The 18,165-nt window shown below is 45.1% G+C and overlaps 2 protein-coding genes across 6 annotated transcripts in view; one reads left to right on the top strand and one right to left on the bottom strand.

The window, feature by feature from the left end:
- The window catches only part of LOC101841486 (UDP-glucuronosyltransferase 1-6), a 149,173-nt gene that overhangs the window by 128,704 nt on the left and 2,304 nt on the right, over positions 1–18,165 (top strand). For 3 of the 5 annotated variants that reach the window (XM_040753065.1, XM_005082232.4, XM_005082231.4), the window contains 3 exons: positions 16,472–16,603; positions 17,237–17,324; positions 17,569–17,788. In XM_040753065.1, the coding sequence (XP_040608999.1) occupies positions 16,472–16,603; positions 17,237–17,324; positions 17,569–17,788 (440 nt within the window). Of the gene's footprint in view, positions 1–3,393; positions 4,285–13,407; positions 14,304–16,471; positions 16,604–17,236; positions 17,325–17,568; positions 17,789–18,165 lie in introns of those variants that run through there. The other 2 variants (XM_013122124.3, XM_005082229.4) reach the window with 2 other exon arrangements.
- On the bottom strand, positions 7,776–8,806 carry Dnajb3 (DnaJ heat shock protein family (Hsp40) member B3). The gene has a single exon (XM_021234172.2). It carries the CDS (start codon positions 8,730–8,732, stop codon positions 8,007–8,009), a length of 726 nt encoding a protein of 241 aa, XP_021089831.1. The 5' UTR covers positions 8,733–8,806; the 3' UTR covers positions 7,776–8,006.

Genomic DNA, 18,165 nt, shown 5'->3' with positions numbered 1-18,165 from the left:
TGAAATTATAGCTGTTTCAATTCCCTTGTGGCTCCTGATCTTGGTGGAACCTCCACTTGTGATGTCCATGTCACGAACAAGTTCGAGGTATCGGGAAATGAAAGACAAGAAGTTCAACTGTTTGTACTAAGAGAATGCATCTGCCGCCTTTATTGCCAGGAGAATGAATGCATGTGTGTCTGTGTCTCTGAGTGCTGTATGTCTGCCTGTGTGTCTGCTGGTGTGTTTGTGTGTGTGCTGTAAGGAATGAGCAGGCTTATATACAGACTTACAGCACAGTGGAGAAATCCCAGGTGTAAGAGCTCCTGTTTTCCTCGTGCTAGATATTGATGTCAGGTGGGCAAGGCCGGGGCTGTAAGCCACGACTAGAGAACAGGATGCATCTGTGGTTATCAGCTGACAAGCAATGCACAGAGGTCCGTGGGGGCTGGGATCCAACATTCCCTTTTCATTTTTAACTGCAACGTTGCAGAAAAAACTGTAGCTTTTTCAGAGAAAGATACCTGGAACAGATTTCCCCCAAAATTAAGTCTTAAGGTGCTGGGCAATCAATCTTCCAGCAAATCATACAGTTTGCCTGGGCAATAGTTTAATACCAAAGAACATGCAGATATTCACAAAAATTTAAAAAGATAAAGTCTTCTGTTAGAAAGACTTTGCTACAGGTCTCTTCATGAGCCTAGTTGAGATGTAGGGTTCTGACCAGGCAGAGTCAACAGCCTGGTGTAGTTGCTGCCTAGATTATTTCTTCAGGCATAGCATCTGGATCCTTGTGTGCTTTGGGGCTCTGAACACAGGGCAGACCCTCACAGTGAGAGAAGCCATCAGTATTGTCCCTGGTGTGCTCTTCCACAGGCACCCTCCACAGTCATACTTGCCCAAGAGCTGCATACTGAGCCTGAGACAGAGACGGGATGCCTCCTCCAGGAACTGGCCACCTCTTCCACTAGATGTGGTGTTGGGAGTGTTCTTGCTGATGCTGAGAGCAGCAGCTGAAGCAGCAAATACAGTTTTCAGGTTCTGACTTCTCAGCCAAACTGCTCCATCCATTCTCTTCCTTTTACAGGCACTACATGGACAGGAGTGGCCACTCCCTAGACTCAGATAATTCTGCATAGATAGCCATAGAAGGGATACAGTGCCTTGCAAGAACTGTGGAATGGAACCTAATCACAAGCCACAGGAGGCAGTAGAGACCCAGATTAGTGCCTGCCTGGGTCCTTTAAGGAAGTGCAGAAGCAGGCAGCCCTCAGCATCCACCTGGCATCGGCCTGGCATTTGCAATACACTGTCCCAGATCATTAAAGTTAGTTACACTACAGTCCAGGAAATGCACCATTCTGGAGATGCAGCAACCCCTTTGTTTCTCAAAGCTGACTTAGCAGTGAGAAGAATCCTGAAAGTGTTTCTGAGTATATTGTGTCTAGCAGAGAGTACAAGAGATATCAGCTGCTTTAGTTACTTTTCTATTGCTGTGAAGAGACATCATGACCAAGGCAACTTAAAACAAACATGTAACTGGAGGCTTGCCTACAGTTCAGAGTGTGAGACCATGACCAATCATGGCAGGGAGCATGGCAGCAAGCTGGCAGACATGACACTGGGGAAGTAGCTGAGAGTGTACATTTTATCCAAAAGTTGGAGGGAGAAAGGGAGGAGGAGATAGTGACAATGACAGGGACAGAGACAGACTGAGCCTGGCATGGGCTTTTGAAATCTCAAACCCCACTTGCAGTGACCTCCTCCAACAAGGTCACACCTCTTAATCCCTCCCAAAACAGTTCCACCAGCCAGGGACCAAACAAATGTGCGATCCTATGGGGGCCACCACACCAACAGTCAGGTTCTCCTCTGAGCTCAATGGCTGACAAAGAAATGAGTGTGCAGAATCTTGCTTTGAATATAGGAGGACAAATGAGGTGAACTCTGGTGTTCACTCTATAGCAGCCACAGGCCACTGGAGTTTAACCGGCAGAGATGATTAGGGCAGCTTCTCGTGTGGAGAGGCGGAAGGGTAAGACAGTAGTCACTGCCAAGTATAGATTTATTCTGTAATGATTAGTGAAAGGAGGGCACCGTGCCACACAGTGACATGCTGAATGTTAGGGAACATGGAGATAAGGTCATGACTACAGTAGGCTAGGGGTCACAGTCTGGTAAGGTAGGTCCACTACTATGGGCTTCTGGAGTGATTCCAGAACCAAGGATGCCCATGTAGGGCTTGTGTGGCTGCTGTTTTTCATAGCTGCCAAACAGCACACACATCTTGGAAACATGATAAAACATGAGTGAAATCGAGGATAGTGTTAAATCTGGGCCAGTGAGACGGCTCAGCAAGTTAAGGTACTGTTACGGATTCGAAGTCTGACAACCCGAGTTTGATTCACTGGGAGGTACACAGGTAAAAAGGGGAGGAATGACTGCTGTAAGTAATCCTTTGAGCTTCAGATGTATACTGTGGCACATGCTACCCCTTTGAGTGTAAATACTCAGTGTTTCCTTGGTGTTCAGATCTGGCTCTTGTATACTTTAGATCTGTGAGCACACTTAAGGTCCTCACATTGAGGGGAGCAACCATTGTGTGCTTTTCCCCAACACAGGCGCACAAGAGGGGCATACCGTGTCTGGGCAGAAGTGGGTCTTGCCTCTAGGAACTGGCTGCCTCTTCTACTAGATGTAGTGATGGGAGTTCCTGTTAACGCTGACATCAGCAGCTAAAGCAGCAATCAGATTTCAGGATCTGACTGCCCAGCCACCAGCTCTATCTCTTCTTTTCCTTCTATGGCATGGCATGGACAAGAGAGGCTACAGCCTGCACTTGGGTTATTCTGCAAGACAGCCATAGAACGGAGGCAATGGGATTTGATGTGAGGTAAGACATAGAGAAGTGACAGGTGCAGAAAAAGAAAGCAGAACATTGTTTGGATTCCTACCCTCCATGAGAAGGTGAAATCCAAAGGCTGCTTGCACAGAGCCCTGGGGATGGTGCCCTTTCTACTAAACAAGCTCCTTGGCGTGTTCTGCATTCCACCTCTGCATTCCACCCAGCAGAAAGGTTTTGGGGGATGAGGACACTCCTCGAGCTCAGTGGCAATTTACTAACAGTCTAGGTGGTGAAAGAAAAGGGTGTCCAGTGCCTTGCTTGGGGAATTGGAAGAAAACAAGAGGTGAACCAGTGTGCCCCTAGGAAAAGAGAAGTATGTCACAGGAGTTCTTATTAGGCAAGAAAAGCAAAGTTTAACGTTTCTTTGGGTGGAGGCAGGCTGAAGGGGAGGACATTAGTTCAAGGCAGGGGGAGATTTATTTTGTAATTATTAACTCAAGGGCACTATACTACCCAATGGTATGCAGGATGATAGGTGACCTGGTGATAAGAAAAGGAATAAACTTACAAAGGAGGCACCGGCTATGGACAGTTCACTGCTGTGGGCCTCTGGGGAGATGGATGCGGGACGCTCAGGGTTGCTGCTTCTGCTGTGTGTCCTGGCGTGGGCTGAAGGTGCTAAGGTGCTGGTGTTTCCAATGGAGGGCAGTCACTGGCTGAGCATGAGAGATTTCTCCAGGGAGCTCCATGCCCGAGGCCACCAGATTGTGGTCCTGGGTCCAGATGTAACTCTGCACATCAAAGGAGAGGACTTCTTCACCCTCAAAACCTATCCCTTTCCGTACACCGAGGAAGAATATCAACAAAAAATACTGGGAAATGCTAAGAAGTCCTTTGAAATACAAGGTTCTGTGGAGGTGTTTTTTGAAAATATAGCAGCTTTAAGAAATTTTTCAGAACTCTATGCAAGTTCTTGTGTAGATCTTCTGCACAATAAGACCCTGATTCAGCAACTGAATTCCAGTTTCTTCGATGTGATCTTAACAGACCCCATATTTCCCTGTGGGGCAGTGCTGGCCAAGTACCTACAGATCCCTGCTGTGTTTTTTCTGCGCTCCATTCCCTGTGACATAGACTCTGAGGCCACACAGTGCCCAAACCCTTCTTCATATGTTCCAAAGCTACTCACAACACATTCGGACCACATGAGTTTCCTGCAAAGGGTCAAGAACATGTTGTACCCTCTCACCTTGAAGTACATTTGCCATATCTCATTCACTCCCTATGAAAGGCTTGCCTCTGAGCTTTTGCAGAGAGAGGTGTCCTTGGTGGAGATTCTCAGCCATGCATCTGTGTGGCTATTCCGAGGGGACTTTGTGTTTGACTACCCCAGGCCCATCATGCCTAACATGGTCTTCATTGGGGGCATAAACTGTGCCAACAGGAAGCCACTCCATCAGGTCTGTATTCTGTCTTTATCTCAAGAATTTTCCAGGAAAAATAATTTAATTTTTTTTTACTTTCAAGTGCTTATTAATCTCTTCAGTTATCTATCTCTTTTCCTAAGAGGCTTTGGTTAAATTCACCTACTAAGGTGCCCACAGTGCTATACTTCAGATTTTCAGAGGCCAGTATCAGGACAAAAGGTTAAGGTGAAGGCAATGGGACTGAGGGGCTGTAGTGGGACTCTGTTGGGACTGCCCATGTATCTAGTCATGGTTTTTCTGCTGGTGATTATCCTGAGTCTGCACAGGAGCTGAGACATTGAGCTGCAGCTTTCAGATCTTTTTGAAGGTTAAAGGAAATATCAAATGGCAGTTGTTGATGCTCTCAGTGATGAAATGGGTGTGTGGTGTGTTCATAGGACACTTGAGTACTCGACAGACATGAAAGCAAGCTAGTGAGTAGTTTATAGGTTCAATTGGACCAGGCCATGTGTCAAATGCTCAATAGTGCATGTGTAAGTGAGCAGCTACTGTATGACTGTAGATCTTCCATGATATAACTAAATTGTCTATTTCAAATTTTGTATGGAGAAAGTTAAAAGAAAAGTTGTCTAGAGATATCTACCACAACAAAACTTTTTACATTATTATAGTGTAGAGGTGGAGAACAAGTTGTATATTTAGTCCTGAGGCCATTGGCTACTTCACAAGTTTAGTCAGCTTCTCTGACAGTAATTGAAACTACACTACACTAAATGGTTTAATGGAGATGTAAGGAAGTTGAATGAATCTGTATTTAGTGAGAAAATCTGTGATCTGGGTTTAGGATATCAGGTCTGTAATCCTAGCACTTAGGAAGCTGAGGCAGCATTATGAGTCCAAGTCCATCCTTGGCTACATAATGAGACCTTGAACTGGGAAACAGGGAAGGGAGAAGTAGAAGGGAGGGGGAGAGAAGAGGGGCTAGGAGAAAGAAGGAATGTGGAAGATGAGAGTGAGTAGGGGAGAGAAGAAACAACTGATGACAATGTGGAACTGGAAATTCTGGAAACATACGCTGATATAAATGAATGACTTTCTAAAATGGAGAAGATATCTTTCTTCCAGTTTGGAGGCTGCAGTGTACAATCAAAGGGAAGGTGGTTACTTGAAGACAGTATAGTTTCTTCCGAATTCTTTCAGCTGTGTGTGAACCTCCAGCCACTATGACTGGCTGATCCTGTTTTAGGTGGAACAGGGCCTCCTAGTCTTCTGGGTCTTACAGTGTGTTGCTCTTCCTTGCCTGGTGCAGCCTAGAAAATTCTCCCAGTGGTTCAATGAGGGGATCCCCTGTAGTGGATCTGAATGCTTGAAGAAAACTAGGTGAGATGTACATGTGTGTATGACTGGGGTGCAGGTACTCCAAGGTGCTCATGTGGGGGTCAAGGACAGTTTTAGCTTCCGGTTGCTGCTTCTCTTCTTCCACCATAGTTCCCAAGCATCAAAGTCAACTTGTCAGGTTTGTGCAGGGATGTACTCCTACAGACCAGATCCACGGGTGGATTCAGGAGGCTCCTCTTTGCACAGGAAATGCCGTGTGACCACCATGACAAACCTTTCCTAAAAAGATGACCTTCCACAGGCATGTCTGCAGAAGTGTTTTAAACTAAGCAATTTCTGACGAGGCTTTTAAGCTTGTCAATTCATTAATTTATAGTTTGGCCTGGTGGCATATGCTGTGAATTCCTGCATTTGGGTAGCAGAGTAGATTTATGTGAATTCAAGGCCAGCCTGGCCGATATAATGAGCTCCAATCCAGCTAGGAACTTTCCATTTACAGCACCATTAGTTCAGAACATATGAACACTGATTTTTCTGTTTCCTCTCAGCTGTTGAAACTAGCCAGAGCTGAAGATCTGTGCCCTCTGAGTGGCCTCACTATGGCAGACTCTGCCTTCCTACTTTCTGCTGAAGACTTTCTTTCCCACTGTGCGGTTTCAGACCTGCTACCCATCTGTCTTACCCAGGGTGGTGATTTCCACATTTACCATCACAGAACTGTATGCTCATTATCCCCAAATCCCTGATATCTCCTACAAGTTCAGACACAAACCCACACCAACATTCTACAGTCATGTTCCCCCTTGTTTCTGTGTGTGGCGTACATGTGTCTGCGTATTTTGCATGTGTGTGTGCATGCGGAGGCCCAAGGCAGATATCAGGAGTTATCTTTGATTACTTGTCCACCTTATCCAGGGTCTCTCCAAAGAGAGAAAAAGAAAAGTCAGAGCTTGCCAACATGACTCATCTTGCCTGCCAGCTTGCTCTGGACATTTTGTGTTTCTGCCTTCTGAGGACTACCACATATACCAGATGGTTATGTTGGGTTTCTGGGGATGTTTGTCTAGTAGGCACTGAAAGCCCTGGGTCTTCTCCCAGCCCTCAGTGACTGTCTTCATTAGCTCCCTGGGCTGAAGAAAACATTTCTTTCCCAGTCTGGTAACTGATCTGATTTAGGAACTTGTTATTGTTAGAAAGCAGCTATCACTGGGATCTGCAATGACTATTTCATTGATGTGATTTCTCAAGGTTCTGTGTGACCCGTGAACAGTGTTGATTCTCGAATTTCTGCTATGTATTGTACATATGTCACTGCATGAAGTTACACTTTCAGGTTAGTGAGTATCCAACATATTTATATAGTCTTACTTTATAATAATGTGATTAGGTTTTATGACCTCTTGGCAGAGAATTACTAAGCGTGGCAATTTAAATCCCTTTTGCTTCCGTATCTTATGAAGTCTTCACTGATGACATTGGAGTGAGGTAGAATATTCTATGGTGTACTCTCTAAAGACAACGATTTTCTGCAAGGTCTGAAGATGAAGCACCCAACTGTGCTAACAGAATGGAATCTATTGTTATATACATATTTACATATATATTATATATGGCAACTGAAAAGCTTATCCTCTAAAGGGCACTTCTTTTCACTTCCAGCATCTTCTACTATTTGTAGAACAAATTTAGGGCTGAGCACTAACCAGCCCCATCTTGAGACCCTGACTGATAAACACACCCCTAAACCTTCAGAGAGCATGGTCTTGGCAACCTGCATTTTTGCCCGTTGACTTAGATTTCAGACTTCTACAAAACTTTGGGAAGAGCAAATATGATATACATTGCCAAGTTCATGGTAATTCATTGTAGCAGTGACCAGAACCTAGTGTACGTCCTTCAATTTAACTGCTTTTAAAAGCTTAGTTTTAACCTTTCAATTTAAACACTGGCCAACTGTTCCTATATCACCGTTATTTTAGGTAAACTAAAAGCTGCTTTTCCAACTTATTTTAAACTAAACAGTCAATATAGGCACATCTTTCACCACAGTGTCAGGGTGGGGAAGTGGAGCTATATGGGTGCACTTCACAGAATGCTCTCAAGGTGGCATTATAGACAAAATGGGACATTGCACAGTTTTAGGTGCTGTGAACAGTGTTTCCTACCATTAGGACATAACGGTGGTCTGCCTCAGGATTAAGTTTAATGAGTGCCAAAGGCATACAGATAGTTACAACAGGCATAAAGACCAAGAGAGATCCTATCCCTGCAGTCCCAACAATAAGAGGCACTGGCATGAGCTGTATATAATGTCTTGAATACAGTTGTTCTGAAAGTAGAGTTCCCTTGAAAACGCTTTTAAACAAACAAAAAAAAAGAAAACCGTCCTGATAGTCCTTAAAACGCCCTTTATGTCTTTACTGAGTATCGATGCGAAGCAACTGCTCTTTGCCATTAATTATCAGGGACTTTAACTCTCCATCTTCTTCCACTTCCACCCTTTCTTGACCATTCTCAACGATTCTCTTGGTGGTGATTTTTTTGCCATTGATTATTTCGGTGGAGGTTGACACCGACTTGTAGTTGCCTGCCGCCCCACCACCACAGGACATGGAGAAAGAAGAAAGGCCTGAGTTTCCCGGAGACCCGAAGGATGTGAATCCGGTATCTAAGGAAGCAAAGCCGCCCCCAAAAGTTGGGAAGTCAGTGAAGGAGGCAGAGAAGGGTACGGCCCCTCGGCTTCTGCTTCCCCGGGAGCTCCTCCGATCCCCAAAGAAGTTCTCAAACGGGTCTCCGAAGAAGTCGAACGAGAAGGGGTCGCGGCCCCCGAAGAATTCCCTGAAGACCTCGGCGGGGTCTCGGAAGGAGAAGACATACTGGAAGGCGTCCTGGAACGGGCTGCCGGCCGCGCCGCCGCCGCCCACCTCGCCCACCTCGCCGCAGCGGTCGTACACCTCGCGCTTGCGGGCGTCAGATAGGACCTCGTAGGCCTGCGCCACCTGCTTGAACCGTCTCTCTGCCTCCTCCTTGTGCTCGGGGTTCTTGTCCGGGTGCCACTTGAGGGCCAGCTTGCGGTACGCCTTGCGGATGGCCTCAGCCGAGGCCTGCCGCGGCACGCCCAGCACCTCGTAGTAGTCCACCATGGCGGCTGGCCGGCCCGCGGCCTCGGCGCTGCAGCGCGGCTGGTGGCTGCTGAACGCCCGCCTACCGGCCGGCGCTTTGCGCCCTTGTGACGTACACGCCTCTCATTGGCGGAGGCTGGCGACGCCCCAGCCTATCAGAATGGAGGGCCCCAGGGGTTGGTTCTTCTCAGTGATGCTTAGGGTTAGAGATGGGGCGGAGTCCAGCGGCCTTGGCCTGCTGGTTGGTTTGTTGGTCTGGTGTGGAAAAAAAAAGGACAACTTAGGGGAGAGGCTGTGATTCCTCCTCTTCTCCCTTTAATTTCTACTCTTCCCCCTTTCCCTCTATCTCCTCCTTCTTCCTTCCTCCTTCTTTTCCTCCTCTGTTGTAATGGTATCGCTAACATTCCCAGTGGCATCCCGAACAAGAACGCTAGACCCCTTCTTCCTTTTCTTCTCCTCTCTACCTCTCCCTTTTCTCCTCTTCTCCCGCTGCTGCTCTTTCTTCTCTTCTCTGCTATGTAGATAGATCAAGGTAGCCTTGAATTTATAGGAATGTTTTGCTGTCTCCACATCCTACATTGTGGATTTACAAGGGTGCTTCAGAAAGCTGGCTTTTAAAAATGGGTATTTTTGTGCCCTGCTCCAAGACAGCTTCCCTTCAGCCAGGTAAGAGGATGGGAACGTCGACAGGAGTGGCTTTTGTCTGACTCTGAAGGACAGTGGTTTGTGAAGGCCTGAGGTTCCTCAAACATTTTGGCTTCAGGACCCTTTGTTTTCATTTATATGGCTCTGAGTTCCAGTCAGATAATAAGAAAGTAAAGCAACGAGAAGGACACTTCTATTAGCTGTACACTAACATAAATCATGTTCCTTTGGGGGAAATAATAACTTATTAAAAAGGTCAAAATTGTAGGGTATGCTTGCATTCTTTAAATCACTCCAGCATTGGACTCCATAGAACTGGATTCTCTCACTTCTGAATTCAATCTGTGATTTCACACATGGAGTAACCTTTAGAAAATGCCACCATATGCTTAAGAGAAAATGAGATTTTTTTAAACAGTATCACCATGGATCGAAGTAGTTTTGACTGTGTAAAGCTCCCTTGTAAGATCCTCAGGGTTCCCTACGTAATACTTGGAGAGCCATTGTTGTCCTGAACAAAACAATGGGAGCTAGTGGGCTGTTTTTGAGGAAGACTATCGAGAGGTTCTGGTCTCCACTGACTGTTGTATCATGACTATGGGTTTCCTTCTGCCCTTGTTTGACACTTGTGTTATCTCCCCTTCCTTGTGTTTTATTTTTTGAACACTATGTTACCTGACTTGATCAGTTATGAGGCAACACACATCTATAAAGATTACTTGGTTCTAAGGGAAATGGTTAACCAGTGAACTTTTAAAGATTATATCATGAAGGGCACTAGGCCTAACCAAGAGTACTAGTGCACCAGAACAGTCATTGGAGTTTAGGTCACACCCAGTGACCTGAACTTGAACCCTAGGCCTGGAAATTGGTAAACACGAAACAGTGATAGAAACCTAATTAGGAGGAAAGTGCAAGTGGATTAACTAACCGGAAGAGCTAGAGAGGGGAAATAATCTTCAAAATGTGATGCAAGGTCTAAGGAAGGGCAAGGCTAAAGGGCTTGAGTTTTCTTGTGGGCCTGATGGAGCTGTTGACCAAGGCACCAGAAATAGTGATGGTTTGGGTTAAGATGGGTACAAACTGATATAGTGAGTTGGAAGCACAGCCTAGGGGAAATAGGACCATGGCAGCTGGGCCTGAGAGACTAAGCACTTGGCTTAAGTATTGGGCCTGTAGTAAGGGTGGATGAAGTCTGTATGAAGGCAGTTACTGAATGCATAGCTGTGTTGAGATAGTGACTGTAAAGCTGGAAGCCTGCCTATGAGAAATGTATCTGTTTATACTTTGTCTAGACAGCTATGTGAGCCTCTGGGTGATGAAAGGCAGGACAGTGAAGCATGCTGCAGGGATTTGAAGAAAACTGAGGGTCCTTGGCTCATCCACAGGGGAATGGCAAGCGTATGTGCTATGTTGAGTGTGAATCTCCATTCGTAGCCCCTCAAAGGAGATGGGTGTTCCACAGGTGGGAACAGTAACATCGTTTCAGTTTAAAAAGAAATTCCATTTGAAAAAATGGGACTTTTCAAAGATATCACATTCTTCAAGGACCTCCAGAGCAGGACCACATTGCTGCTCTGTTCTGTTTTCTCAGCCAGCAGAGCATATCTTGCTATGCCCTGTACTTGTTTGGTTCTTCTGTGACCCCTGGATCCCTCCTTACAGGTACTGACCATTGGTTTTTTGAGTTTTGGTTATGGCACCTAGCATAGAAGCCAGTACAGTAGAATTCACATGTTCCATGAATGTTGGTGAAGGAAGGGATTGGCCTTGCATGTTCCAGGGCAGACCTATCATTGGATTGCTTTGAAGTGATTCTCCTCGATGGTCATAAGAAATGTAGATTGCCTTGTATTTAGATCAGTGAACAGTATTCCCTGACCTAGGGTAGGGTTGGGGCCCTAACCATTCAGGTCTACAATGGCTGCAAGAAACTCTGAAACTTTGCATGTGGCCTGGGTTCTATCTCTGGCACCATTTAAACGAAAAGGCTTAAAGTTCTGAGTAATAACAGGAACTGAGTCATAAAAGCATTGTCATGTTTATGGGATCTTTGCTCTATATAAGCTGCAGGTGAGTTCTCACGAAATGGGGCTTCCAAGGATTACTGATCCTAAAGTTTAACTTGTATTGTGAGCTTTGGAATTTCAGTAAAATACACAGCAAAAACAAAGGCATTGCTACATCTTTTCTGCTTTCTGAGGATTAAGAGTGATTGAGTTCAGAGGAAGAAGTCCAGAGTGCAAGTGTTCACTAGTTGTAGGGTGTGTGTGTGTGTGTGCGTGTGTGTGTGTGTGTGTGTGTGTGTGTGTCCTTGCAAAACTGGGATTGTGCTGGGGAAGGGTGAAGGCCCAGGAAAATGGGACTTTAAGTGCCTGAAAGAGAAGGGTCCTGCCACCTGTACTCCCTAGAACACCAAAGCTTTAAGTTGTTTTCCCTTGTTGTTCCCAGCAAAGCCCCATGCAGGCAGGACCAGTACTGTGGTCAATATTGGTATTTGTGCTTTCTTCCTTGGACTGTATTGGACATCAGTGACTCCCCAGAAAGGGTACAAGACTAGGTTCTGCCCACACTCTGGTTACCCACTCCAGGAGGCATTTCTGTTCAACAGCTCTTCCCTTAGTCTCCGAGGGCCCCAGATAGTGCTGTTTGAATACACAAAGTCCTCCCTTTTGTCTTTTTTCCATTCATCATGGCGGGGTGATGGCCTGAGGGTCACAGTTTTCCATTCAACTTCTAACTAGGGCCTATGTCTTAGCTCTGCCAAGGACTCTGGCAAATGTCTTTGCTTCTGTTGACCTCAGTATGTTTGTAAAATGAAGGAAATACCTTCTGCTTTTATGGGACAGCTCTATGGGATAAGGTGTTGCAGAACGTTTAGCTTGACAACACTTGACACATAGTACACACCTGACTTTGTTGCCTTCAACTCAGTCATCAGAATTTCCCCCATGATATTGGGCCAGTGTGATGAGTACAATTGTCTAACTGGCTTATCTATTTTAATTTTGTTTGGAATATATTTTCTCACTGTTTCTCTGAGGGGTGTAGTTCTGCTCTTGGAGAGGACTTCTGCCCACAGACTCATGTGACTTTGTCTTGTCATTTTCTGCTCCAGCCTGGTTCCATTCATTTGCACTCCCAAGAGGCCTCGTTTATTAACCTGAGCTGTGGGTCTGTCTCTCTTGATAGAGTCTGAGTCCTGAAAAGGCAGGGCACTCATCTGTGCTGGTCTTAGCTGCAGTCTCAAGACTTAGTACTGTACTAGATTCATTAAGTATAAAGTAACAAACAGTGACAGAGATCAAGGAGCTAGCCCAGTTAGTAAAGTGCTCTACAAGCAAGCATAAGGACCTGAGTTCAGGCCCTAGAAGCCACATGAAAATTCTGGAGATGGTGGGGCATGCTTGTAATCCCAATGCTGGGGAGCTAGAGAAATGAACCTTCCTTGGCTCAATGGCTTCCCAGTTTAGCATAATTGGTAGAGTCTAATCCAGTGAAAGAGCCTACATAAACACAAAATATATGGCCTTTGAGAGATAACACCCAAGTTTACCCTCTGGACTATATACCACACACAGACAGACAAAAGTGATGGAAGTGGTTAAGAGGAGCCCCGAGTGGATGATGGAGGACATTCTTGGGGCTTTCACGGACAAGAATGGAGTTTCAGCACTTTTCCATTCCTTACTTTCCCAAAGATTTTCTGAGTAACTTCCAGTTTTCTTCTTGGGAAGGCATCCTGCTTTGGAACTTCATGGTAATAACCCTTTCTGACATATGAAAGTACTAATTTAATGAATCCAAAATGACCAGAGATGATTTGCTCACTATAGTCACTCAAAGATGTGATTTGAGGAAGGCACTGCAGTCATTTCAACAGCTGTTACTTATTAAGGAGCCCAGTAAAGCACCACCCTCTTCTCTTGAAAAGGAAATGTTCTGTGGTCTTTATGAGTTGACCGACAGCTTTAGTCATGGGACACAGTCAAACATTAACTAGTTGCACAGGTTTTTTGCATGAGTCATGAGCAGGCCTGAGCAGACTTCTGGCAACACCAGAGGGAGAGGATTACCATGACTGTGCTGTGCTGGAGCTCACATTTGCCTCTGCTTCTCTCGGCCTTTCTGTTGTGCATGTTTGGTCCCTCTGTGTCCCATGCTGGGAAGCTGTTATTATTCCCTATAGATGGCAGCCACTGGCTCAGCATGCTGGGAGTCACTGAGCAACTCCAGCAGAAGGGACACGAGATAGTGGTCATAGCACCCGAGGCCTCGGTACACATAAAAGAAGGATCATTTTACACTTTAAAGAAGTTCCCTGTGCCATTCAAAGAGGAAAACTTGACAGCTTCTTTCACAGATCTTGGGCTTAGTGTCTTCGAGCAAGAGCCTTTCCTGCTACGTTTGGTCAAAACATACAAGAAAGTCAAAAGGGACTCCACTATGCTCCTGTCTGGCTGCTCGCACCTACTGCACAACACTGAGTTCCTGGCCTCTCTGGAAGAAAGCCACTTTGACGCTCTGCTAACAGACCCTTTCCTTCCTTGCGGCTCCATCGTGGCCCAGCTCCTGGATCTGCCTTCTGTATTCTTCTTGAATGCATTGCCATGTGGCCTGGATTTGGAAGCTACCCAGTGCCCAGTTCCACTGTCCTACGTGCCCAAGAGTATGTCTGTAAACTCAGATCGCATGAACTTCCTGCAGCGAGTGAAGAACATGCTCATTGCTTTGACAGAGAACTTACTATGCAATGTGGTCTACTCTCCTTATGCATCTCTTGCCACGGAAATCTTACACAAAGAGGTGACAGTCAAGGACCTTCTGAGCTACGGATCTATCTGGCTGATGAGAAATGACTTTGTGAGAGATTATCCCAGGCCCATTATGCCCAACATGGTTTTTATTGGTGGGATAAACTGCCTTCAGAAAAAGCCCTTATCCCAGGTGTGTATATGAGTGGGGCCACTCCCTGCCTGTGTTCTCTCGGGAAAGGAACCTTCTGTAGGTACGTGCTGAGCTCAGTGAGCATGCTGGGGTAGTTTCAAGTGCTCTCTTTTTAAACTTCTCTCTCCTAAGTCTCCCAGTCTTGAATTTGTCTGTCCTTGGCATTCTCTTCTGACTTATCTCTTTGTACACAGTATTTTGGAAAACTGTATCTTGGGCATTTTGTCCTGTGGAACTCAGCTTAATACAACTGACATTAATCGTCAGAAGAACGGTGGTGTTTGGGATGCTTTGTGGAGAACACAACTGTGTTCTATGAAGCCTGCTCTTGACTGGGGCACTTGATGCAGGCACTAGCAGCTCAAATCTGATGCAATTGTTCTTTAGCCCTTATAGATCCTGGTAGGAGACACTGCCTTTATCGTCCTGGTTAAAGTTCTAGATCTTCTAACAGGAAGATAGATCCGCAACTTTCTCCCTCTTCTAATAGCGCAAGGTGTCACTCCTCTGTCTGAGCAAGAGACAGTCTTGGTGGGAGAAAGCAATTCACAGACTGCAGTCATATGTGTTGGGTCTGAAGTAAACAGCTATAAGGAGATCCTGGAGGCCAGAGATGTAAGGATAGTGAAGAGACAAAACATAAGCAGACTGGCTCCAGGTAGGTGTGCTTGGCTCAAGTGAAAGGCTTACAACGGGTAGTCTAAGTGGATCCTGGGAAAGCGAAACATGATTTGTTCAGAGCTCAGAACAAAATACACAGGTCTCAGTAGAATATAGGAGATGTTTAAAGGTCTTACCACCTGGGGTGGTGGAGTATCCCCAGAGAGAAGGCTTTTACTTCAAAGCATTTATCGTGTTTAGAAAGAAACAAGTCAGAGATCAAAGATTATTTGCAATTAGCATGTTGCCTCACTGTTTGGCTGTCCCAAGGACTGTGATGTTGTGGCAAAGTTTAGGGCATGTTGTGCCACGAAGAGAGGACTCACCTTTGTTGAATCAGAGTGAGACACTGACCGTCTTGCCTTTGTGGCTTACTCTTTTGGCCTCTGTACATAAAGTTGTGTTCCAGTTAAATCATACTATCTGACTGTGGATGTTTATGACCCTACAGATCTGATTGTGTGCTAACCATGTACTACTGGCTGCTGAATAGGCATGTGAAGGCATACAGGAGGGCAAACTAGACTGTGCCTCTCCCAGATAGGATTGCACGTATCTTGAAGGAGCAACGATTCTGGCATGTAGGCGAGCCCTGTACTATCAGGAGGTAGAAGGAAAGCAAAGGTCCCCAGGATGTGAGCTGCCTGACCCCAGGAGAGTAGTTCATGAGGAAGGAAGAGGGGAAATGTGATCCTAGGGAAGAAAGGCTGCAGAGCTACCAACTCCAGGATGCTCTTGATCAAATCTGGGCAGTGACAGAAGAGCCAGGTCTTTAGATGGGCCCAGTGAGGGAGACCAAGATACCAATGCTCTGATGATCGTGACGATCTGGGGAACTGCAGGGTTGGGTGGGCCTCTGAGTGGAGGAGTGTGGTGTGCCTCTTTGAAGACTGCCCAGGATATGGGATCCTGATATGTTCAGGATAGAGTTTAGTAGAAGCCTCTCTGTATCTACATGTAGGGAGAGTCAGGACATGGTTTGCCCATGAATATTTGGGTTTTAGTAATAAAAGTATTGTGTTCCAGGCAGCCCTCAGCTGTGGGTAACCTGTCACATCATGCCATCACATACTTTGGAAACACATTAATCCACTTGAGAGACTCTTGGTGGTTAGTTAGCTTATTAATTATGTACAGTAGGAGAGAACTGTCTGTTTCCTGCATAGGGCCACAGGTAGGCACGTGTATATAGACGCGTGTCATGTTCATGGGTGCACATTTATGTGTATGGACACTCATGTATGTGCCTCTGCTTCTCTTATGGGAAATCAGCACATTACCTGGATCTGCACCTCCAGGGAACCCTACAGATAACCCCACAAGCAAGAAACCCTCCTGAATTGACAGGGGACAAGGAGACGGATTTGCCATAATGTTTTTTGTCTATTACTTGCAAAACTTTACTGATTTCCATAAGAGGAGAGTATCTAACTTGTAATCTAATGTGTGTAGTTCCCATAGGATGTGAGAAACAAGAGATGAATTTAAAATGCCTTTTTCCGCTCTAGGAATTTGAAGCCTATGTCAATGCCTCTGGGGAGCATGGCATCGTGATTTTCTCTTTGGGATCCATGGTCTCAGAGATTCCGGAGAAGAAAGCCATGGAAATCGCTGAGGCTTTGGGCAGAATTCCTCAAACGGTAAGATGATTCTGCACAACTCCATCATATCTGTTTTCATGAGAGCTCTAACTCTAGACTTCAGGGTCTAAATGTAGAAATTTGGGGTGTGGAACTCCTCTGCCATTCCACAAAGTTAGTACCATTATCGTTATTATTATTACTTTATGTTATTATTTAGCAATTCATTCAGGCACTTCTACACCATGGTCTGCCTCACTCAGATTTTTTTCATTTGCTCTAGGAAACCCCAAAGTATTGGGGAGAATTTGGTTAAAAGATAAGCATGTTATTGGTTTTTTTCATATTAATGAAGAATGTTTCTCCAAAGAACTATTTTGATTTGCTTGTTTCTTCTTGGATAGTTTTCCTTCCACTTGCTTTGTTAAGAAAGTTTCCCTTTGAAGTACAGAAAAATGAAGGAATCCTGAGTTTGGCTTGATAGTTTTTAACACTCAATGTTGCCAAACTTTAGCATCAAGATATAATGTTGCTCTTGAGCGCTGGGAACTTCCCATTCACCAAACCTCCCATCATGTAGAGCCTATGGGTGGTCTTCTTACTCATAGTACTAGCCTTTCTAGCTAGTATAGCAGATTTTTTAAAATCACATTGTGTTCTTTTATTAAACCTTGTGCTCTTTGTCCCTGCTAGGTCCTGTGGCGCTACACTGGACCTAAACCATCGAATCTTGCGAAGAATACAATACTTGTAAAATGGCTACCCCAAAATGATCTGCTTGGTAGGTTGGGAACATCTGACATGTAGGTCAAACTGGGGTTTAATTACAAAAATGCCAGACATTAATGTTATAAATGACTGTTTAGTTTGACTGTGGCTGATACACATCACATACATCAACGCACCTCCACCCCACCCCAGAGTTTCTACAATGGTCATATATAGATAACAATCCTTGGGGGTTTTCAGAATCTAGACATTGTCAGGATGAAGAACTGGATGTCCCTCTCTGTTGTGCTTCTCAGGTCATCCAAAGACTCGGGCGTTCATCACACACTCTGGTTCCCATGGTATTTATGAAGGAATATGCAATGGAGTCCCAATGGTGATGATGCCCTTGTTTGGTGATCAGATGGACAATGCCAAGCGCATGGAAACTCGGGGAGCTGGAGTCTCCCTGAATGTCCTTGAAATGACTGTTGATGATTTGGAAAATGCCCTTAAAAAGGTCATCAATGACAAGAGGTAAGTAACAGAAAGGATAAGAGGAAACAAACTACTTGTATTCATGTCTACAGCATTTGCAATTAACACAATATCACAACAACAAATACATAAAAATCTAGATTATACACGAGATAATGTGGGGATTAGTCCTACTTGTAAAAGGACTTTTTATTTCATCATAGAATTTGTTAAATTTTTAAAATTTCCCTAGGTTTAAAATCTTCAACTAAAAATAATGTCATCATAATAGGCATCTTGTCTCTACGATCCTGTGAAGAGATAAACATTCCATTAAAAGATGCATAGGGCGGTGCTGGAGAGATAGCTTCATAGATAAGAGCACTTGCTGTGCAAGCCTGAGGAATGAATTTAAATCTCAGCACTCAGGTGAAACG

The sequence above is a fragment of the Mesocricetus auratus genome, unplaced genomic scaffold, assembly GCF_017639785.1.
Source record: "Mesocricetus auratus isolate SY011 unplaced genomic scaffold, BCM_Maur_2.0 Super-Scaffold_100010, whole genome shotgun sequence".
Taxonomy (NCBI): domain Eukaryota; kingdom Metazoa; phylum Chordata; class Mammalia; order Rodentia; family Cricetidae; genus Mesocricetus; species Mesocricetus auratus.
This window is presented reverse-complemented; position numbering and strand designations above follow the sequence as displayed.